At 47.7% G+C, this 22028-nt stretch overlaps 2 protein-coding genes across 7 annotated transcripts in view; both read left to right on the top strand.

Annotated features, from left to right (window-relative positions):
• The window catches only part of chd9 (chromodomain helicase DNA binding protein 9), a 63674-nt gene extending 59846 nt beyond the window's left edge, over window positions 1-3828 (top strand). For all 6 annotated transcript variants that reach the window (XM_070828147.1, XM_070828138.1, XM_070828185.1 and 3 more), the window contains one exon: window positions 16-3828. In XM_070828147.1, coding sequence (XP_070684248.1) covers window positions 16-1014 — 999 coding nt within the window. In that variant the 3' untranslated portion in view covers window positions 1015-3828. The remainder of the gene's footprint in view (window positions 1-15) is intronic.
• A 660-nt stretch (window positions 3829-4488) lies between these two features.
• LOC139204882 (retinoblastoma-like protein 2) lies at window positions 4489-12281 on the top strand. Its single transcript, XM_070834906.1, has 14 exons — window positions 4489-4723; window positions 6552-6677; window positions 6765-6871; window positions 7213-7316; window positions 7479-7616; window positions 7963-8127; window positions 8309-8363; window positions 8465-8556; window positions 8939-9115; window positions 9393-9464; window positions 9959-10019; window positions 10313-10473; window positions 10567-10653; window positions 10780-12281. Exons 2-14 carry the CDS (start codon window positions 6604-6606, stop codon window positions 11236-11238), a joined length of 1752 nt encoding a protein of 583 aa, XP_070691007.1. The 5' UTR covers window positions 4489-4723; window positions 6552-6603; the 3' UTR covers window positions 11239-12281.
• The last annotated feature ends 9747 nt before the right edge of the window (window positions 12282-22028 follow it).

The raw sequence follows: 22028 nt of genomic DNA, 5'->3' as shown, positions 1-22028 counted from the left end.
CCCCGTTCTCTCCAGGGCTACCTCCCAGAGAGCATGTTTGACAGGATCCTCACAGGACCCATCGTTCCTGAGGAGGTGAGCCGGCGTGGTCGTCGACCTAAGAACCCTCTGGCCAAGGCGGCGGCGGCAGCGGCTGCAGCCGCAGCGGTACCCAACGCTGCAGCCTCTTCCCTGGGGCTGAACCCCCTGCTGGCCAACGGCCTCCTCTCTGGAATGGACCTGAGCAGCCTGCAGGCCTTCCAGCAAAACCTGCAGAGCTTACAGTCGCTGCAGCTCACCGCCGGCCTGATGGGGCTGCCGTCCGACGCCAGCAACCTGGCCGCCAGCAACTTAGCTGCCATGTTTCCCATGATGCTGTCCGGTATGGCTGGTCTGCCAAACCTGCTCGGCATGAGCAGCCTGCTGGGGAAGCCCGCTCAGGAGGGCGGCGACGAGAAGACAAAGGGACCCGCCGGCAGTGCTACCGGAGAGCCGTCTGCTTCCAAAGCGCCCCCCCACACCTCAGACACCAAAGGAGAAAGGACAGAGGGCTCGAACACGACTCCTCCCTCCACCTGCGGCTCCTCCTCCTCCTCCACAGCCCCACAAAGTGCTTCGGCTGCCTCCGCAGCCTCCAGTCACCCACTGTCTCTTAACCCCTTGTTACTCTCCAGTATGCTTTACCCAGGGATGCTTCTCACTCCAGGCCTTAACCTTCCCGTGTCTGCCGCACAGCCGCAGAGCTCCAACAGCGACCCCGCCCTTCCTCCCGCTCCTCCTCCTCCTCCTGCAGTCTCCCAGTCACCGGCGCAGGAGACCAAGCGGCCGGCGGCAGAGAAGGACGGAGAGGAGGATGACGAGGAGTTAGACGAGGCTCTGGACGAAGAAGAGGAAGAGGAAGAAGAGGAGGAGGAGTCGGCAGAACAAAAAGAGAACAGTGGTCCTGACGGTTCGGGGAAAGCGGAGTCATCTTCATCAGAGTCTGGGAGCTCCTCTTCCTCGTCAGATGATTCAGACTCCAGTGATGAGGACTGATCCTACGAATATAATTATAAATTTATTTATGTATCGCCTAGAAATGTAAACATTTATTCACATATATATGGATTTTCCAGCACTTATGTTGCGATTCTTTATATGTAAATACAAGAACTAACTAAAATGTTGTGTAATAAAGACGACAAAAACCTAAAAAAACAAAACAAAAAAAAGGAAAACAGGAAAAACTGACTTAAAGGAACTGAAATGAAATTTCAGTTTTTGTTCACAAGGTACAGTCTTGTTTTGAGACATTTTGCATGTCAGACTTTAGTAGATTTCTGAACTCTGTGAACTTGTACCACAATTATGTACAATTGCAACAAAAAAGGCATTATTGTAATTATGTCAGGATTTAATTTTATTAAAAAAGTGAAACTACATCAATATGCTCGTTGAGCTGTACTATTAATATATTTTGATTGTCGGGGGTTGGGAGAGTGACACTTGACAAACACTTTGGTTTCTCTTGTAAATAGTCCGTACTTTTACAGGTTCGTTGACACTTATGCTTTGCAGATCATACGTTGGATATGTCAGCAATAACTTGGGCAGCTAATGAATGTCACTGAAGCTGTAGATCCTCTGTCTGCCATGTTCCACCAGTGCACACCTCACAGCCTCACGTACCTTCATGTTTCAGCATTCCTCCACATGTTCGTAGGAAACACGCTTACCGGACGCTCCCCTCTGTGACGTCGCGTGGTTTGGGGGGGAATCAGTAGAAGTATTACTGCTCAGTCAGAACACTTAAGCTTAAGTCCTTCAGAGTGGATCAGAGTTAAATCGTCTGCTGTGGGTTTCTTTTGTTCACATGGATCTCTGACTTTAGAGCCCGCTCATGTTCACCATCACCTTACAGACACGTCACAGTAGTCGTGTACACGTTCACTTGCACATCTGTTGATTTTGACTACAGCGTCTGACCTCCTCGAGCTGTGGGGACAGAAAACAACCTTTTACTGTGTGCCAAAAACTGCCCGTGGACCCCCTGCGGTCCCGACCCAGCGCCGTGGTCTCTGTGTAGGGAGAATTCAGGATTCTTGATGACATATTATTACGACAACCCCGGGATATTTGACTGCATCTTACCTCAACTGTGCTAAATGATTGGCTTCACTGTGCAGATGAACTCGTGCATGGCTGTCCTCTCGCTGTCCGTGTACTTGATGTCTTCGTCTCTGCTGGAATGTGTGTCAGAGGCCTTTTTGTTTGGTTTTTTTTACTTACCAAGAGCTTCCACTGTGTTGTCCTGTCGGCTGGACTCCTTCGCTCTCCTGCCATCTACTGCTTCTCCTGTCTGAACGTTGTGTCTCGAGCAGGGGGGGCCTCCAGGCTCCGACCTGTACAGAGCACGTCAAGTGTTCTTCTCATTAGAAACGATGGTCCTTTGGATTCTGTGTTGCATGTCTAGCAAAGTCTTACAGAACATTCATGGCACAAGCACAAACTGGTTCAGATCCGAGCTGAGGCTGTAGGCGTCGTCGTCGTCCCGGTCTTTGAGTATTAAACTGTTCTTCAGACGTTCTTCAGACGTTCTAGCTTCAGAGGCAGTTTGTGTGTATTTCACTGTTTCACTGATGAATGGAGCTTCAGCTAGATGTAGAAGTGCCCTTATCCTGTACCTCACCGTCTCTGTCCGACAAGCAGACCGCTCACATCTGTGCTCCGTGTCCATGCTCGTGTGATTTGTCTGTCATCTCTGCACACGTCCACGTTCAGCTGTAACCAGGACACACACACACACACACACACACACACACACACTGGAGTTCACCCAAGCCGAAGTACCTTTTTGTAACTCTCCAGCGCTGCGGTGCTGGCTGTAGGACTGCTGTTACACAGTGGACTGTTAGATTCACATTTCACGATGATCTCTGAGGGGAGGCTTGTGTCTGGGCCCCCCCCCCCCTACCGCCCGCCGCGTTTGAAACCCCCCCACTGGGTTAACTGAGTGTGTTTAGGTGAAGTATTGCTGTAGCATCACTCTGGTGGTGAAGACCTGTCTAATCTGATGTTGCTTTAACGTGGTCCTATGTATGCCTGTTATATTTAGACCTCGTCTTGGGTTTTGCTTGCAATGCAATTGCATTTTTTTTATATTACTACTAACAGTACAGTATTTTTCTATGTCTGAGCAATGAACTTAAACATGCCACTGTCATTTTGTATATCTGCACCTCTGCTCTATTCAAACTCGTAGTGCCCTTATGCAAACACCCAGCCATTGCAACTTCTGCTGATCGATCTGACGCCTTGTGCTACTTTCTGTTGCCCCCCTCCCTCCCTCCCTCCCCCCCCCAGCCCAGCGATGGCTTTGACTGTGCTGAGCCTCCTTAGGACACAAATGGAAAAAAAGGGTTGACACAGATGGGACTTTTTGCTTTTCTTTTCACTGTTTTTCTTTTGGTTGTACTGTACATGGACTTCCACAGCACTGCTGGTGTCCGGGGGTGGGCGGGGGGGCAGTGCTGAATCTGCGTTAACCACAGACACAAGCAAACAATGACCAATATGCAAGAGGAATGACAAACACACTACTGCTGTACAGGGAGGTTTTCTTTCAGTTCACACCTGTAATATTCACTGAGATGACAGAACTAGCATCCTTGATTTGTATTTTTATTTCAAGCTTGATAATAATTAAATGTCACCCTGGTCAGTTTTTGTCTTTTTTTCATTGGACAGTTATAATATTTGCAAGTTGTGGTCTGTGTAGTCAAAATAATTCTTTATGTAGTGCAGGAAAACACGTCTTAAAAGTCATTTGTAATTTATTGGATTACTTTCTATGAAGTTCTATAGAGGAAATTGAGGTTTAATTATTTTTATTAAACATATTCTTCTGACTATCACTGAAGTGTGCCTTTGCCTGTTGCTTTTTGTGGCCCCAGTTCACTCAGATCATCCGAGTCGGGACCTTTTTCACACCGACACACCCCCACTCTGTTCTCCACACTGACATCCACTCCATTAAGCAGAGTCAGTCACTCCGCTTCTTCCTTCACTTTTTACTGTCCGCACAAATCAGCAAGAAAAACTGTTTCCAACATAAAACAAACACTCAGAGTAGAAGGAGCACCACAGGGCGCTCTCAGGGCTAATTAGAGCTGCTCTGGTGCAGCATTCAGTAGAATGAACTGCTGCTCCTCCACCGAGACTTAAATGTACCCTGAGGTTGATGTTACCAACATCCTTCTACATTCTTTCAGTAGCTCTAGAGTTCATTAAACACTGCTAGTGGGAGACGGTCCATGAACCAGCTCACAGTCTCACACTGTGTTCACAGTCTCAGTGCGGGGAGTAAAGGGTTAACAGGTTTCCCTCCCCGCTGAAGTGCTCCTCTCCTCCACTTGGTGGCGCTCTGTGGCCTGTCAGCTGCTCACTTATCATCATAGCAACCACATGCAGATGACAAGTTGGGACTTGTCTGCTGCTGAGAGAGAGAGAGACCAAAGATCTGAACTCCCTCAGTGTGCAGAGCAGCAGGACGGCTGCCCAGAGCCCTCTGCTCCTCCTCTGCTCCTCCTCTGCTCCTCCTCTGCTCCTCCCTGCTCCTCCCTCCTCCTCCTCCTCCCTGCTCCTCTTCCTCTCTCCTCCTCTGCTCCTCCTCTCAATCAGAACGAGGACTCGTCCAGGCCGAACCAGAAGAGCCACATCTGGACCTGGAACTCACCAAAACCACTTCCAGGCCTGAGCCACACCGGTGAGTCACTTTGAGCCCGTTTCTGTTCTCAGTTTTCAGAAGTTCAGTTTGGATGACACGACTGAAAAGCAGTCCGAAGTCCAAGTTCATCGGTGGCTGAGGAGCCAGTAGAGCTTCAGCACATGAGTCAAAGTGAAAGTGAGGTAACAGAAGGACAAGCTGCTGTCAGAGCAAACAGGAAAAGGGTGTAACCCCCAGAAATGTGCAACAGATTACCGAGAGTGTAAAAACCATTTGTGATTATGACCAGAGAAGTAAAAGCACCGAACAGGCAGCTCTGCTTCAAATATGCTGCAGGTTGTTTCACATATTCCATCACAGACTAAAGTCAGAGGAGGAAGTTACTGACAACAAGAAACCTTTTGCGTTCACTTCATCACTCCCCCGTCGGCAGAACGTGCTGATGACTGACTTCCTGTTCTGGGTTTCTGTTCTCTGTTGTCTGAGGAGGATGAACACAAACTAATGGAGGGCCGACTGATTCACATGTGAGTCGCTGCGTGAAGTGTGAAGTGTGAAGTGTGTCTGGTCTCACACCTGCAGTGGGACTTTGGACGGATTTAGATAAATCAGCACGAACAGCAGCAGCCAAACGTCTGGACACCTTTTTTATGTTGTGGATTAATATTGGAAACTATGAAGGAACAAAAAACCAGGACATGTTTTATATTTTAGATTCTTCAGAGCAGCCTCCTTTTGCTGCGATGACAGCTTTACACACTCAACACCTTGTTTACCTTGTTACCTGGTCTGTACACAGTGATCAGCCCTGTTCAGGTCCACGTTATGACAAGAACCTCTGAAGTACGTACAGAGAAACAGTCACAAGTGTGAATGTGCAGTCACTAAAACCATCAAACACTCTGATGAAACTGGCTCTCATGACGACCCCCCAGGAGAGGAAGACCAAGAGAGCGGATGTTTTCTGCATGTGTGGTTCTCACCGTGAAGATGGAGGAGGTGATGTGATGGTGTGTGGGGGGGCAAACTGAACCAGCCACTCACCTCTCAGCGATGGAGAAGGTGTGTCCAGACCTTTGAAAGTCAAACTGTCACGAAATAAAGAAGATTTGTACATTTCAGTGCTTGAGGTGAAGGATGATGAAGAAACAAAGCCACCGATCCTCCTCCTCCTCCTCCTCCTCCTCCTCACTGTGCATCATTAACCCTCTCAGCCACCCCCCCCCCCCCCCCCCCCCAGGTCTGTGTGACTGTGAGGATGATAAACAGCACATGTGGGATGATTAGAGGAGCAGAGTTTGAGGAAGGAGGGAAACAAACACAGATGAACGGAGGAGAAAGGAGGAGTAAATAAAGACCCACAATAATGCAACGATGCTGTCAAGCCTGCAGCTCGTTTCATTCTTCTAGTCGGTGACAGACACACAAACGGACCTGCAGCTCACTGTAACACACTCCAGCCTTAAAGGACTAGTTCAACAGCAATCAGTGAATATTTCCCAAAATGCCAGTCTCATTTCTTTTCCCTTTTAAACTGTTTGTCTCTTTGCACAAATAAATAAATCAAGAAAAAGTAGGAAACAAAGGAGGAAACAAACAAAATGTAGAAAAGGCCACAGCACAGTTTTAGACTATAAACTGGATCAGAACAGTTTGTAGGTTCACTTTCTGGTGTGTGTGTGTGTGTGTGTGTGTGTGTGTGTGTGTGTGTGTAAAACTGTGTCTTTACTGATATGACTTTATCTCTTTATCTCTGAGATGTTAGTGAAGATGCCTGCGTCATGCTGAGGGGGGGTCTGTGTATCTAGTGGTTCTGAAAGGGTTGATGTGCTCTGGCTTCCTCTCTGACGTCCTTCTCCTCGCTCAGGCGCTCGCTCCCGCCCCGCCTCCCGTCACGCTCTCTCAGTGTGCAGGTCACCATGGCAACCGAGCCTCAGGGCAACCTGGGGAAGCTGAGGTTTGGTCCCAGTGACCACCTGGTAGCCATGTTCAGGTCAGTGCTGCAGGCCTCAGACACTTCTCTGATGTTTTCCAGCCCATGACTTCCACTCATGTAACCAGCGTGCTTCCTGTGATTCAGGGCCTGCTCCGTGGATTCGACCGAGGCCATTAAAGTCCGCCTGAAATCTCTGCTGCACACGTTTGTGCAGCACCACAAGCACAACGCAGGCGACGGGAAGACCATGGGTACACTGACAGGTTGTATTCAGCTTGAGTGCTGGGGGGTAAACGCACGGTGGAGGCCAAAGAAACACCGTGAGCTCGTGTGCAGATGATCACCTTCACACGGGTTCATCTCTGATGTGCAGAGACGGCAGCACCCAGACACACACCAGGACACATGTTTAATCTGCTCTGGCTCCATCAGACGCAGCTGCTGTGTTTGAGCTCAGCAGGGAACCTCTGCCTGCTCTGCTGCAGCGTTTTAAATCCCCACCGGCTGCTTTTTAATGACAGCTATCATTTTCTGAAATAAAGCCGCTGTTGTTGATACGTGTCACAGCTGATCTGTGTGATTGTGTTCACAGAGTTGGCAGTGAAGTGCTGCTGTGAAGCCGGCATCTGGTACTACAGGATTCTGGAGAAGCTCGGCAGTGGGGAGAAGGAGAGGCTGGGTGTCACTGACATCTCAGTGAGTGTGGCGCCCTCCTGTGGCTGCAGCTGGAACTGCTGTTTGACAGCTTCTGTCTGCACACTGGGGGCACTGTGTCTGCCACAGGACCAGTTTATATGAGCTCGTTCTTTTGCCTTCTGAAGTTATTTCCATTAATACAGTCATATTTTGTCCCGGCAGTTCATCTTAGAGAATGACCTCATCCAGGTGTGTCTGGTCACCTGCTCTCTGGAGATCGCCATATCCTCCAACCGTCTACCATGTGACTTCCCTCTGCTCCTTCACATCCTAAAAGTGCCACCGTACCACTTCTGGAGGGTGAGCATCCAAACCGGTTCGCTGCACACACACGTCTGTGTGTGCATGTGTGAATGTCCATGAATGTGCAAAGAACAATACTTTTTTATTAAAAGCACATGTGCACAGCCTGGATTCTGAAAATATTCATCATGTTTTGCACATTTACACTGTAGGTGGTAATCCAGTGTTAAGTGTTCACACCTAAAGCTAACAGTTTCACCATGTCAGAATAAAATCAGTGTCACTTTTACATGTTTATGAGTCCATCAACAGTTCAGCTCCATAACAGTGGAGTGGTCTGAGATCTAACCAGACAGTAACGTCTCTGACTCCTCCGTCCTCTGCTGTGTTTTGCTCTGGTCAGGTGATCGAGCTGGTGCTGCGGGCTGAGGCGGGCGTGCCTCGCGCTGTGGTCAGACACCTCGCCCGAGCAGAGTACGTAGTTCTGGAGAGCTTGGCCTGGACCAGCGACTCACCGCTGTGGGAAGACATCAGGGCCAACGAGGGCCATCTGCCCACCTGCCAACAGGTGGGCAACGACACACAGAAACCTGCTTAGCTCACATTTGATACTCAAGGTTCCTCCAAGGTGATGCTGGTCAGGTGAACTGTCAGCTGACTGGAAGATGGAGCTGTGTTAAACCACCAGAAGCACTACAGCATCTTCACACTCACAGACGTGGCTTTAACGAGGCCTTTGTGTCACACAGGTGATGCTTCCTGCACAGCTGGAAGAGCCACAGCTGGACGGACACCCCCCAGGAGGTATGAATATATAAACCTGTCAGTAACTCTACTGCAGTATACATTTTAACTGACCACAGTGTTGTTATTGCCGACTGACCGGTTGATTGTGTTGTTGCCAGCGGGTCTCTCTGTTCGCTCGGACCAGCAGTGGCCCCCCCCAGCTGGAAACAGGCCTCACAGAAACAAACCCCTCCCCCTGTTCGCCCGCAAGGTCAGTCGGTGAAGGACAGCCCGACCTCCTCCCCGTGTGGAGAGTATGTTCTGTTCTGTGCTGGTGACCACAAAGCCTCCGATGGTTTCACTCCACAGAGACACGACACTCGATGTCACCAAACTCTTTTACCACCTGTTACCTGCATACATCTGTCTAGTACTGATCTCTTAGTGGTCGTTGGCTACTCGCCGGACTGCACATTGTGCTGTGTGTTCATGTTGTTGGTCCTGGCCGACATGATTGTGCACTACAGACCTGCGACGGCTCTGTTCTCCACAGACTCATCACGTCCTGAATTCATGGTCGATCATTTCAGGTGTACATACTGGTCATGGGGGGAACGGGCTGTCGGTGTGGTCATGCTGTCTCTTCGCTTCAGGTTTACCACTTGATGGCGAGGCGTCTGACGGAGCTCTGCTCCACTCTGGACATTTCGGAGGAGCTGCGGCTCAGGATCTGGACCTGCTTCGAGTTCTCTCTGGTCCACTGCACGGACCTCATGGTGGACCGGCACCTGGACCAGCTGCTCATGTGTGCCATCTACATCGTGCCGAAGGTGGGCTGTGGTTTATCTGACGGCAGTCTCAGCACCTTATGTGATGTGGTAAACATGCGTGTGTACACGTAGGTGCAGCCATGAACTGTGGCTCAGAACAGCACAAGAGGTGGTAGAACAACATCTGAGCAGCTTCTTAAAGATGAACCTGGTTTCCTGATGCACCTGCATCAATGTTTACTTCTGTTATTAATATTAATTCTATTGGTAGTCATGTTCATTTCTTTACTTTTACAAAATCAGGTATTAACTTGTGGAATTTGTGTTGTTTGCACAGGTTACCAACGTGGAGATTCGCTTCAAGCACATCATGAAGTGCTACAGGTCGCAGCCAATGACCTGCAAAGATGTACGTCTTTCTTTGAGATGGTTCCTGTAATATTCAGCTGGATCAACTCTGTTGAGTTTCTGGGTCAACAGGGACAAGACTGAGTGCTTGATGCAAAAACCTGAAATCAGCACGCTTTCACTTTTAGACAGCTCGGCTGCAAGACTGTGACTTGATACTACTGAACATTAACGGCATATCAGAGCCACTAAAGACAGATCCAGGGAAGGGAGGGATACCTCAGAGAGAGAACTTAAGAGTTTAAGATGGCACAAGAAAAAGGTCTCACCTTGTGAAGTTGGATCAACGTGTCTTTACATAAGGAAATATTCCTGATCTGAGCCCAGGAACAATATTTATAGTTATAGTTACAATAGTTATGACTCAAATCTCAGACTCTCTGAGTATCACCCCTCTCTCTGGCTGGGAGTATGCAGAATTCCCAAGAGTGGGATTAACACTGAAAGTGTGTCACGGCTGTTTCACTCCAGTAAACTGATATTTTCTGTCCTCAGGTCTGCAAAAATGTGCTGATTTCCAGACGAGACACCCAGAATCCCTTCGATGGAAACACCGGTAAGAAAGTGTAAAACCACACAGTCATCAGCGTGCAGAGGAAACAGGGAGGAATCAGGACTTCCTCTCTCTCCCCAGAGATGAATCAGGGTGTAGTTTCCTCTGTGGCGGCCATCTGGCTCCACGGCGGTTCCTTCATCTGAGGCTCTTTAGGCTCTCTGTCGCAGAGCTACATTATCCTCACTGTGGAACACATTTAACACTCCAAGGTACCACGGTAACTCACAACAGGTGACCTGCATCCTGCCGTCAGTAATGACGGAGGGGACCGTTTGTCACGTTGTTGATTACAGATAACGGAGAACACAGCGGTGAGATCCTGACCCCCAACACGCCATCAGCACACTATCCAGGAACTTGTCAGGAGGAGAGGGGCAACCTTATTTACTTCTACAACCAGGTCTACAGCGCAAAGATGGAGCACTTTGCCCTGCAGTTTGCTCCGACCCCTGAAGTAGGTGCCCCCCCGACACCAGCGCTAACACAGCGAGGACTGTTGTCATGTGCAGCATCACTTTCTAACTTCTGCTGTGTCGCTGTCGTGTAGGGACAAACTCCTCCCTTGTCTCCATACCCCCAACTGTGGAGAGCGCCCCCATGCAGACGCAGACTGTCCCCCACCCGCTCCCCACAGGTCTGAGAGCTTTTACTGATTCAGTGACGTCTTTAATAAGATGTTTGTCTGCAGTTGTTGTTGAGTTACTGGTTTCATCGTCACTGACTGTAGCAGTAAAACCCTGTGACCTCCTGTCCCCCACAGGGTCTGCGTGACACCAGTAACGTGATCTGGACGGGCAGGACCCCCCCCAGTCCCTCCCACCTGGTGTCACTGGAAAGAGAGGAGGAGGAGGAGGAGGAAGATGGTCCTCCAGCAAAGAGGATTCGTTTGGATGATCAGTCAGCCTGGCTGAGGAGACTGCAGAGTGTGGTGAATGAACGTGTGGCAAGAAGGGGCCAAGACCAGAACCAGGACCAGAACCAGGACCAGAACCAGAACCAGGGCCAGGGCCAGGGCCAGGGCCAGGGCCAGGGCCAGGGCCAGGGCCAGAACCAGGGCCAGGAGCAGAGCCAGGGCCAGAGACCGGACCAAAACCAGGACCAGGAGCAGAGCCAGGGCCAGAGACCGGACCAAAACCAGGACCAGGAGCAGAGCCAGGGCCAGGAGCAGAACCAGCACCAGCACCAGGAGGGTGTGGCCTCACTCTGCTCCTGTTTCTGAGGCTCTACGTTTACAGGGACACTAATATTCCAGCGTTCTTCCCAAAGTGACGATGATGTAAAAGTCGACTGTTTGGAGGTTCCACCTTGATCCAGGTCTTGGTTTCCAGAGGAGACTTGTGTGTCTGAAATGCTGACGCTCAGCCTCTCTCCTGCTGCCCTCTGAGCTGGAAACACAGAGACTGTCAAACACTGACATCAGGTACCTCATTACCTTCCTACTGCAGTATTACACAGGAGGGTGTTTTTAAATAGGAATATTAGTGGAACCACCATCTTCAGCCACTGACACAGCAGAGACACTGTGGTCTTCAGTAGCTGTAGGTGTGGGAGGAGTGTTAGGACTTACACTCATCTCTAAGCATTACCTGCTAAAATGGCACCTTTTTGCTCTTTCGCTCTGCGTCCTCTCTCCCGCCCCCCCCGGCCCAGCGGGGCAGACCGTGGAGGTCCTGGGCAGCTCCGGCTGAACTCTGATGTATGAATGTGAAGGAGGAAGTGCTCAGCTGCCTTTCCTGGGATGTATAAAGGCTAGAGACTGAGAAAGGACGGCGCTGTGCTCCCGTCGGCCCCCGTTAAGTGCTCTCAGGGACGAGCCGGCCTTCATCAGCGCTCGGCTGTGACGAAGTGATGAAGGTTTGATGCTCAGTGTTCAGTGCAAACTGATCTGAAGTGATTTTTCATGTCTTTCTTTCTGCTATCCCATCATAGAGGTAATAAAATAAAGAGATCACAGCCAATCTTTAAAAATGTGTGAACTGTAACTTTACCATGAAGGTCTGCTCTGTGCTGGAGGGGGGCTGGAGTAAAGGGGAGGGCACAAGCTGCAGCAGATGTATTTTATGGCACATGAAGTATGTTAGCAGATAATAAAAACCTCTGGTCAGCCATTAGTGAGTGCAGCCTCGACATCATGGCTGTATTTCACTGCACTGACGTGATATGAAGAATAAATTAATGACTGAATTAATCATCTGTGTAGGTACAAATGTTGTTTAAAACAGTGTTAAGATCATTTAAGAATAAACTTGCATTCATAAAGTGTCTCTGTGACGTTCTTATTGATTCAATCATTGACGCTGACACTCTTCAGACAGCTAATGAGACCAGTATCCTGGCAGAGCTGTGACCAACAACCTGCTCGGACATCATCCGACTGTCCTCGAACAAAACTCAGAAAACCCTCTGACTGAATGAAAGCAGACACTGTCGGCACATCCGCTGTGGAGATGTTGGTAACCATGGCCGCCCTGTGACCGACACACAACCCCCCCCTCAGTGTTGATCAGTAACCATGTCCTGGCACGCCGCTCAGTTAATTCTCAACCCATGTTGCTTAGGAAGTGATTAGAAAAGGGCAGACAAAGGCTTGGAAAGCAAGAGCAACACACAGTCAGGTGCCCAAACGCAGCAGGAAGTCTCAGGGTTGCCATAGAGAACAAAGGCACCTGATCCCACAACACTTGGACAGGTTTTCGGGTTATGACCGGCGTTTTAACACTCCATACGCCTCCGGACTCCCAGCAGCTGAACGGCACACCGACCACTCTCACATTTTGCCAAATCATGGGTTGCAACACAAGCCGGGACACCACGGCGGTGGACCCCGCTGAAAAGCCCGAGGAGAGGCCGAAGACGGCCGCCTCCGCCGAGGACGCGTCTGCAGAGGAAACAGAAGCAACAGCAGACAAAGACAAGGATGGAACTTCAGGGAGCTCCAGCTGAGAGAACACTTCTCACAGTAAGAAACATCACCCACTGTTGTTTGACTGGAATTACAAACCATCTCAAATATTCACAATCTACAAATGTCAGCCATGTCCTTCCATTGTGCTCACTTCCATCAGTGGAACGAGGATGTAGCACCTCACGATGAAGCCGGCAGTTTATGACCGTCACACACTGGGGTCACTTTGATACGATCACCTCTATAAGCCGACCGCCGTGTCTGTCTGAGGCTGCTGCACATGACGAATGGGCTGTGTGTGTCTGTCGCTGTGTGTACAGATTGGCCTGTCCGGGGTGAAGGAGGGCCTGTCAGCAGGAGGAGGCCACGCTGCACTGCTGTCCGTCAACCTGTGCGTCATCTGGACACACACACACACACACAGACCTCTGAAGAGATCCAGCTCTGAGCTTCATACTCCAGAAAGTATCTTGTGATAAATATACTGCTCCAAACAGCGTGTTGTGTTGTTGTGTACCTGTGCTGCCTCTCTACTCTCCTTCTGTTCTTCAGGTTTAGATCTTGCACAGCCCCCTGCGGCGTACTTTGCATGGCCTTTGTTTGTGTTCACAGCCGTTATGTGTTCATCCTCCTCTCCTCCTCCTCCTCTGAAGCGCTCACACACCTCTGGTCAGGGCTGATAGTTACAACACACTCTTTCAAACGCTTCCAATTGTGCTGCAGGCTAAAGCAGCAACCCTTTAAGATAGACAGCTTATGTTTCCTCTGTGGATACGCAGCAGCTCTCTAACTAGATAGCATTCTCTGCATATCACAAGACTGCTGTTCATTTGAGCAGTCAGACACAGTGAGTGCCCCACACAGCAAATAATGAAACGCTGCCAGGAGCCGCTCACAGAGCTGCCCGAGCACGCCCCAGTCCTCGCCGCCAGGTGGCGCAGGCCCCCCGTCTGAGGCAGTCCTGTCCGCCGCCACCAGGGAGCAGAAGTGGTCTGCGCTGGGCGCTGGGAGACTTCTGAGGCCGGCTCCATTTGCTGAAGACATTTAATCTGAAATATAGGTTGTAAGTTTATTACCAGCCAGTGAATGGAGCTGGAATGGAATAGCCATTTCACAAAGCCATATCAAAAATACCCATCTCAGAGGCAGTGGGAAATTACATGAAAATATTACCATTATACAAATGGAAAGTGTGATTGAATAATGTGCTGGAGAAGATAAATGAAAAGCACTTTGTTGGAAAACGTGGTACTAAATAGGTTTTTAATTTCAGTAGTGGGATAAAAGAAGCGCATTTTTACCCCATTTCACTGCCAATTGATTAGTGGCTCCACATCTGCAGATAGAGAGGAGGCCTTATCGTCTCATTATCAGTTAATTAATATGCATGCACACATGCCAATTATCTTTCCTCTGCCATTTAGCAGAAATGAGACATTGATGTTTTAATGGTGCCAGAATGGATAACTCCTCTGTTGCTTTAAAGACAAGGCAGGCACATTGATTGACATAGCCCGGGAATGTTAAGAGAGACAATTGAATTAAGAGCAACCTGAGACACTTGATTATTACATTAATACGTCTGTGCAGCTCAGCCGACTGCTGTCCCTTCCCCGGGGCTGTAATCCTGTGATCTCAGAGTTTTTCTGATGAACTCTCTTTCGTGAAACATACAAAAAGGGCAGGGCTTATGGCGCAGGACACACACACACACACACACACATACACACACACACACCTACCAATGAGAATCCATTATGGAAACATTTTACTTGAAGGACATGCAGAATAGCAAGCTATTAAATTTTTCCACTGTGCCATGACTATTAAAGGACCCAAGGCCACACCAAGTGAAGCAAACCCAAGATGAAAGTTATATTAATCATTATTCGGTTTACTGTACTGTGTGCGCTTGAATTTATGTTCGTGAGTCACAGGCCAGTGTTATGTGCCAGTGAAATAGGCAATATTATGGAAGGAAGCACTATTGACATTTTTCATTTCTGCATAAATGCTCCTGGCTGCACATTATGCCCAAGGCTGTTGGGTTCTTTTTTTATTTTATTTTTTTTTATCAGCGCTCTTTGAGTTCAGTGCCATAATGTTGGAGTGATCCTGCACAATCAAAGAAAAAAAGAGAAAAAGAAAAAGGTAGATAGATAGATAGATTCTCGCGGCCAAACCAAGGATGCTTGAGGTTTTCACACATAAAAACATCACAGAGGACAAACTGGAGCCACTGGAGGCAGCTGCTCGCAGGATTGTGCCAAAAAAAGAGGGCAAACAGAAAATGAGAAGGGTAACTAAAAAAAACTCTCTGGGGCGTAATCTCCTTACTCAGTAATGGACCATTTATATGATATGTATAATGTGCTGCCACAAATATTCACAAGTAGTGGTCTTATTTTCAGCCGGCCTCTCTTTAAAGATGTGTTCTTCACAGGGTATCTTTTGTGAATATATGATCAGAGGCACGACAGCCCCGGTCTTTAATCTTACACTGGCCTTGAAGAATGTCACTGATTCCACCCCTCCAACCCCACCCTCCTCCTCCTCCTCCTCCTCCTCCTCCTCCAGCCCCTCCACCACCACCACCACCACTGCAGGCTCCAGAGACCGTCCCATTCACACTGCGCTGCAGCCACACATCTCTGGTTGTTTCTTTATTTGGGGCTTTAAGATAAATCAAAAGTAAAATCAGCAGAAACATCTCATCACAAACGTCTGATCTTCTCGTGTGGCTGAGGTGAACTTCTTTTGTTACACCACATCTGCACTAGTTTGATCTTTAGCTTCTCTGTAGGATTATTTTCATTTTCTTTGGCCATTAAACAGAAACACGGACTAAGTAAAGCTCAGCAGAGTCTAATAGTATAATGGCAGCAGTATGTTAGACCTGATCACCCCTGGGTCACATGATCACAGCCGCAGTGATTCAGGGAGGATCAATAGCTCATCACGCAGTAATAACAGTTTTAGTTTGTTACAAAATTGCTTCATTTATTCTGATTTTAGTACAATTTAAATAAGCTTTTAAGGGAATTCAATAAAACAGCCGACGTATTGTTGATTTCTAAATGAACAACGTACAGCAGAAGTTTCCAGCTGGAAGTAGGAGCTCCTCAGTCCTTCTGTTTCCTCCTCCACCCGTGTCAAACTCACTAATCTCCACCTATAGTCCCACTGCACCTCCCTGCTGGGGTCGGGCACATGAGTAGCATACATACATACATATTACATGTATGTAATACAATATTACATTCATGGTGACCACCGTCAGTAATGTAATGTCTGATACAGTCCTGCTGTGACCTGCAGCTTTACAGAGCTCACAATGTTCAGTTAATGTCTTAGTCTTAGTCAGGTCTTAGTTGAAGCTGGTGTTGTGCTGGACTACATCACTGCTCTGTTCATTTACACACACACACACACACTGCAGTATAACTCACACCACGCTGGATTTCTATCATCATATCACCATAAGTTATGTTTATAAATCCGCTTCCACACCAACAAAGCAAAGATCTGCTGGTTTAGAGATCGATTGTGACGAGAGACAATAATACCAATGTGTTCATTCACAGGGAAAAGGCCTCCAGCTGAGCAGAAAACTCTCTCTCAGTTTTTCTAATTGTGCCAAAATGGACAGCGAGCAGCCAGCGGGGTCCACGTTGTGATTCCAAATCTTAATTTATCAAAGTGTTCAGTTAAAGTTGCACTGGAGGAACGTGTTGGTATTTCTGTGTTGATGTGCTTGTAGGTTTGTCTGTGATACCTTCAGTCAGTGTGACTGACTGTAAAACCTCAAAGCTGCATACATTCAGCTCCGACAGAAAGAGGAAGCAGTGGTCGCCCACCGTGTAGACCACTGTGTAGTCCATCAGCCTCTCCTCTGCTTAGTAAACAACAGCAACTCCACAAAGTTTTTTTGGGCTCCAGTATTTTTATGATTTGAGGAGCTGCTTAATGGAGCACACATCCAAAAAGGTAATCTCGCTGAACTATGGGGAAATGTCCCTGGAGCAAAGCTGCTCCCAATCCATCTCCCCGCTGCTTCAAAAAGGATTCTCTCAAAGTCAACCGCAAATGAATACAGGGACTGAAATATCTTACCATTAAGTTTTTCGTCAAATGTCATGGCAATGAAAAGTCTGTAGGACACTGCAAATAGATTATGAACGAGTGGAAGACCCTATAAAGTCCTGAAGGCAAATAAGATTTAGCTGAAGATAAAGGTCAGGGCGCTGGAGGAGAGATACGGGGAGGCATGTGGACAAGGATGACTTGATTATCCTGGATGGGAGCACAAAGAGACGTGTCCTTTTGCAACAGGGTTAGAAGAAATACCAGCTTCTAATAACAGGAGCAAGAGTCCAACTATAAACGTCGGAGAATTCATAGAAGTGATTGAATTACTAAAAAAATAGTAATTCTGGTGCTTTAATAACACATGTGGGATGGGAACTGATGTCTGTGTAGTGAATTAATGTTTGAGCTTGGTGATTCTCCACGTTATTGTTACAGTAACGTCAAATTAAGTCATTCACCATCCCAGAGTGACTAGCTGGTTGACCACAGACCTACCTACACATGATACACAATCAGTACGTGTAACTGCTGAATCCCAGGTAAATGTTTGGGGACTTTACTGTTTGTTTGACAGTAAAACACGAGAGCTTAGTGGCTGCTGAAAGCCTTCAGCACGTCTCTGTCCACACATGTGCACGTGTAGAGTAACGTCTTTCAAAGAAAACGGTGAGAAACAGGAAATTGTGCTCTAAATGTCACTCATTCAGCTCGGATGTCGCGGTGACCTTCAGCAGAATCAGCTCCTCCTATTGTGAGCGTGGCCGAGTGGCTCTGTAAAATATCACAGTTGATAAAAAAGTCTGCGTGATGGCGGCCACTGTGTGGTTATCTACATGCATGGAGGGATTCTATTGTGTATTGTGTCTGTGGCTTCACTCATTAGATAAGCTTTGTGAACACAGAGATGATCAATACACTATTTACAGGAAATATTTTAGACATTTTGATTGGCAAGTTAAAGCTGCAACAGAGCTCATTCAGACACAAACCAAAGCACCAACACAGCAAAGTGACCACAGAGTAACATGTGATGTAATGTCAGAGACACAAGAGCTGAAGGGACGGATGTTTGTAGGCCTCAAATGTTAGCACGTCACTCCTCGGTGAATCTGTCAGCGGCTTGTAATGAAACTAAACGTATGAGGTCATTAAAAACAGTGTAATTACCAATCGATTGATTGTTTCTCATCATGCTCTCTGATCTCCTCTGGCCACATGTCGCCTCGTACTTTCTCCTCCGTGGTACCTGCCTCCATCACCAGTACAGTAAGTGTAACCGCAGCGACGGTGGACCACGAGAGTCAAAGAAACATGGCTGCAGTGGAGTCGTCCTCTTTCTCGTGTATTTTATTCAACACCTCAGATTTTTACTGCTACTTTTAGACCCTGAACCTAGCGTAGCAGCACAGGTTAGGTGTTTAAGACCGACACAGCTACTGTGGGGGAGCCACGATGCCACTAGAGTGACATACTGATTTATTTTGGTGTTGGGAAGTTTACACTGCCCGACAACCTGGGCCAAGCCTGTTACAAGCAGAGACGGTGTTGGATACAGTTGCAGTTGTCTCCTTCGTGAAGCAGCTGGTGATGATGTTGAGGTTTTGCTTGGAACATCCTCAGTCAGCAGCATTATATCATGTGTGCAGCCAGCAAGTGCACATTCAAGACCTTTTTATAGGTTATAGCTGGAGACACCAAAGGTCAGGTGGAGAAGCAACATTCAGCCAAATCATGAACGTGGCTTTAATAAGCTGAAATCCTCTAACTGCATTAGAAATGAGTACCGCGTCACCGGCATCGCTGCAGACTCCACTGGTGCTAACAGCCTTCGCCAACAGCAGCAGGGTTTAGCGAAGGCTCAGCTGCTTCCTGCTGAGTAATAATTCTGTTTTCACTTCCTGGATTGTGCTCACACTGAATAATCACTAGAGTTAGAGGCACGGCGTGAAACGTCGTGATATTTCAGCAGAAAACGAATGAAGCACGGTGAGTCAGTCCGAACCAACAGTATGTTATTTAACAGCATTAACAAACATAATTACATTCCCCTCCAAGCACTTGGTGTAAATTAGTTGTACTTCTAGGAGACGCGGCTGTGAGGAGGATGGAGATTACTCTGTGCTACAGCTCCCAGACATGAAATCCTACCAAAGAGGAGCAAGAGAAGCGATCGCTCATAAAGAATCATCCAGATCAAATGTGTTCTCTGGAATGTATGTATGGTTTCTGTGTTCAGTGTGTAACATCACTAGAAATCCATTAGGACATAAAAAGGCTAATTATCACAATAACTTTCCCCAGACAGTTTGCCGAAGCCTTAGTGTTCACCATGACAACGGGCCCAATACCCCCGAACATTACTAAACCATCTGTGGGGGGGTTGCTTAACGCACATCAAATAACAGTAATAGTCTGCTGATGGCGTTATTGCCCGCTGTGTCATCATGCCGTAGTCCTGCTCGGCTCCGGGGAGAAGAGAAAAATCTGCTCCATTGTTCCGAGTTAAAATAGTCCAGGCCAAAATATTAAGATTATATTCTGTTTGTTTACCTTTCTGTGCTCCTACATTTGCTTGTTTGAATTTGATCATCACGACTGGAGCACAAACCCTCGGAGGGCATGTGCTGAATGGATGCCTTTCAGCCAGCATGTTTGTTTGTCTGCAGATTGTTAATAACAAGCTCTCCTCTCTCCATCATTGGGCCATGAGGAATGTGACCTCATCTCTGGGAAAAATAATTAGGACGGCCGTCCAGAGCATACAGAGAAACCCCCCCTCCCGCCCCGTCTCTCCCAGAAGCAACACTGCACAAAGCCAGTCCTCTGTTCTCCACGCTGGCCCCGCCTCCATATTTCTGTCCAGGCTCTGGCTAAATATCACTACTGCTAAATACAACCAAGTTTGCGGCCTGTGAAAGGGCAGCTGCAATTAGAGTAAGATTAGCCAGGAGAAGGGCCGCTTTTTCAGGGGCTGATTACAGGTCCGGCCTCTCTTCAGCTCATCAAAATGTGTCTCATCGCTGCAGCCTGATGTTAGTGTCCACTAATAAGTCAACACTCACCACACACACTGCCCACAGTCTGGACACTAGAGGGTCAAGGACACGGAGAACATCAGCATCTGATCACACAGAAATCCTTTGATTTGACAATAGGATGAGTTAAATTATGAGCCTGCACATCACTCTTACTGGACAACTAGGAGATCAGTGCTGCTGCTGTTTTTAATATGGTGCCATGATGTCACACATTTACTGGCTGCACCGCGTCTCCTTTAGGCTCATTTAAGTTATTACATATTCATATGAGTAAGGCTGCAGTGCCTCCGAGGACACATCTGATGTGCAGTTAGCATGTAAACACCGGTAAAGCTTTCTGTCACTAAATGATCGTCTGCTTTTAATGGTGATTTGAAGGCTACGTTACTCTTTTAATTAGCTGGAAAGCCTTCAGCCAAGCTACTCTCATCCTACACACTGTGTGTGTGTGTGTTAGCTGTTTGTTAGCATGTTAGCATTACTGTATGTGTGTGTACAGAGTCACTGACCATCAGCCACAAAGAGCCTCTCTGTGGTGACTGAGGAAGTGATCACTTTAATGTTTAACGGGTTTAATGGCCACCGAATGATTTAATCAGCCTTTTGGACAAACCTGGCTGTCGTGCATGAAAATTGTTTCTGTCACTGTGCTCTCTGCATGTCTGGGGTCCACCAATTGTTCACCCCAGTGGCTGCTAAATCTGCGTGTGTGTGCAGCCATACTGTAGATGTGCCCGTGTGTGTGTTTGTGTAGCATCTGTTCATTGTTGGCTGGGCAGAGCAGTGTGTGCTGGCGCTCAGGTGCAGCTGCTCTTGTCTCCTGTTGCTGTGATCTCTGAGCTGAGAGGCATTATTAGCAGCCTGCAGCGCTCGTAGCCTTTTCCACCCTAATTACATACCCATCATTAAAATGCTAATTCATACTGTTAAAGGGGCAATTAAAAGGGTAATTAAAAAGGCTTTGTTCCACCAGTCTACCTGCGCGAGCAGCCTGACCGTTGCTGGTCCCCTTTTGATCTTTACTATTTCCATAATGCCCCAGGTCTAATCCCCTTATCCGGGTTCAGCTGGGTGTGACTGGCCACTGGTGGAGGAGGCTCACAGATTACAGTGGAGGGGACTCTAAATACAAAAAATCATCTGAATACAGCTACTCAGGTATTGACTGACAGCTCAAAATTATTAATTGTTTTAATGCCTTCCTCTTGTATGAATGAAGGACGAAGGAGAACAAACCATAAAAGTGCAGCCTGAAATAAAACACTTTTCTCAAACTAAACGAAACCTGCAGAACAAAGATGAAACAGCAAAACAATCATCTTTGCTCGGATCCTGTTATGAAAAGCATTTGCACTGATCATCTCTGGAACGTGGGCTCATTAGAAAACTCTGAGCCAATGAGTCATCTAACAAATCATTTTATCCACCTGCATCATTCAGGGACACGAACGTCTGACTCAAACTGAAACACACACACAGTGAAGACAGTTGTTTCTCTGGCACACACTAATGTCAATAATTACTGCTGTTCTGCACATAATGTGGGGTTCTCCTATAATCCCACAGTCCTCTCTGTATGTTCTCATGTGATATCAAACACAATGGGCCCTGGTGAATAGGTGGTGCGTGTTTATCTATTATAAGGCAGTTTGCTGCAGATACAGACAGTGTTAATGAAAGTTAGCACAGATGGAACCCTCTAAAAATGAGAAATGATGGATTCGCTCCAGCTTGCTGATGCTGCGGGCCCTATTTGGTTTCAGGGCCGGTGAAGTGTCAGTGGTTTAATTTTATAGTGCGTAGTTTTCCCTGATTTCCCCCTGGAACGGAGCGCTGCTGGAGAATGCGGAACATCTGCCGCCACTCAGAGAGCGATACATATAAAAACCATCATTCCTATCAGCGCTAGTTGCAGCCGAGTCAAGGAAGAGAGCCAAGCGCACATTAGAATAGCTGCCTTTTCTCCCTGTCTCATGT

The sequence above is a fragment of the Pempheris klunzingeri genome, chromosome 1 (genome assembly GCF_042242105.1).
Source record: "Pempheris klunzingeri isolate RE-2024b chromosome 1, fPemKlu1.hap1, whole genome shotgun sequence".
NCBI classification, from domain to species: Eukaryota; Metazoa; Chordata; class Actinopteri; order Acropomatiformes; family Pempheridae; genus Pempheris; species Pempheris klunzingeri.
The sequence above is the reverse complement of the archived record's forward strand: the minus strand, read 5'-3'. Positions and strand labels throughout refer to the sequence as shown.

Coding starts and splice junctions, on each gene's coding strand:
- LOC139204882 (XM_070834906.1), top strand. CDS start 6,604: ATGGCAACCGAGCCTCAGGGCAACCTGGGGAAGCTGAGGTTTGGTCCC. Junction 6,872..7,212: donor AGGCGACGGGAAGACCATGG/GTACACTGACAG, acceptor TTGTGTTCACAG/AGTTGGCAGTGAAGTGCTGC. Junction 10,474..10,566: donor AGTTTGCTCCGACCCCTGAA/GTAGGTGCCCCC, acceptor GCTGTCGTGTAG/GGACAAACTCCTCCCTTGTC.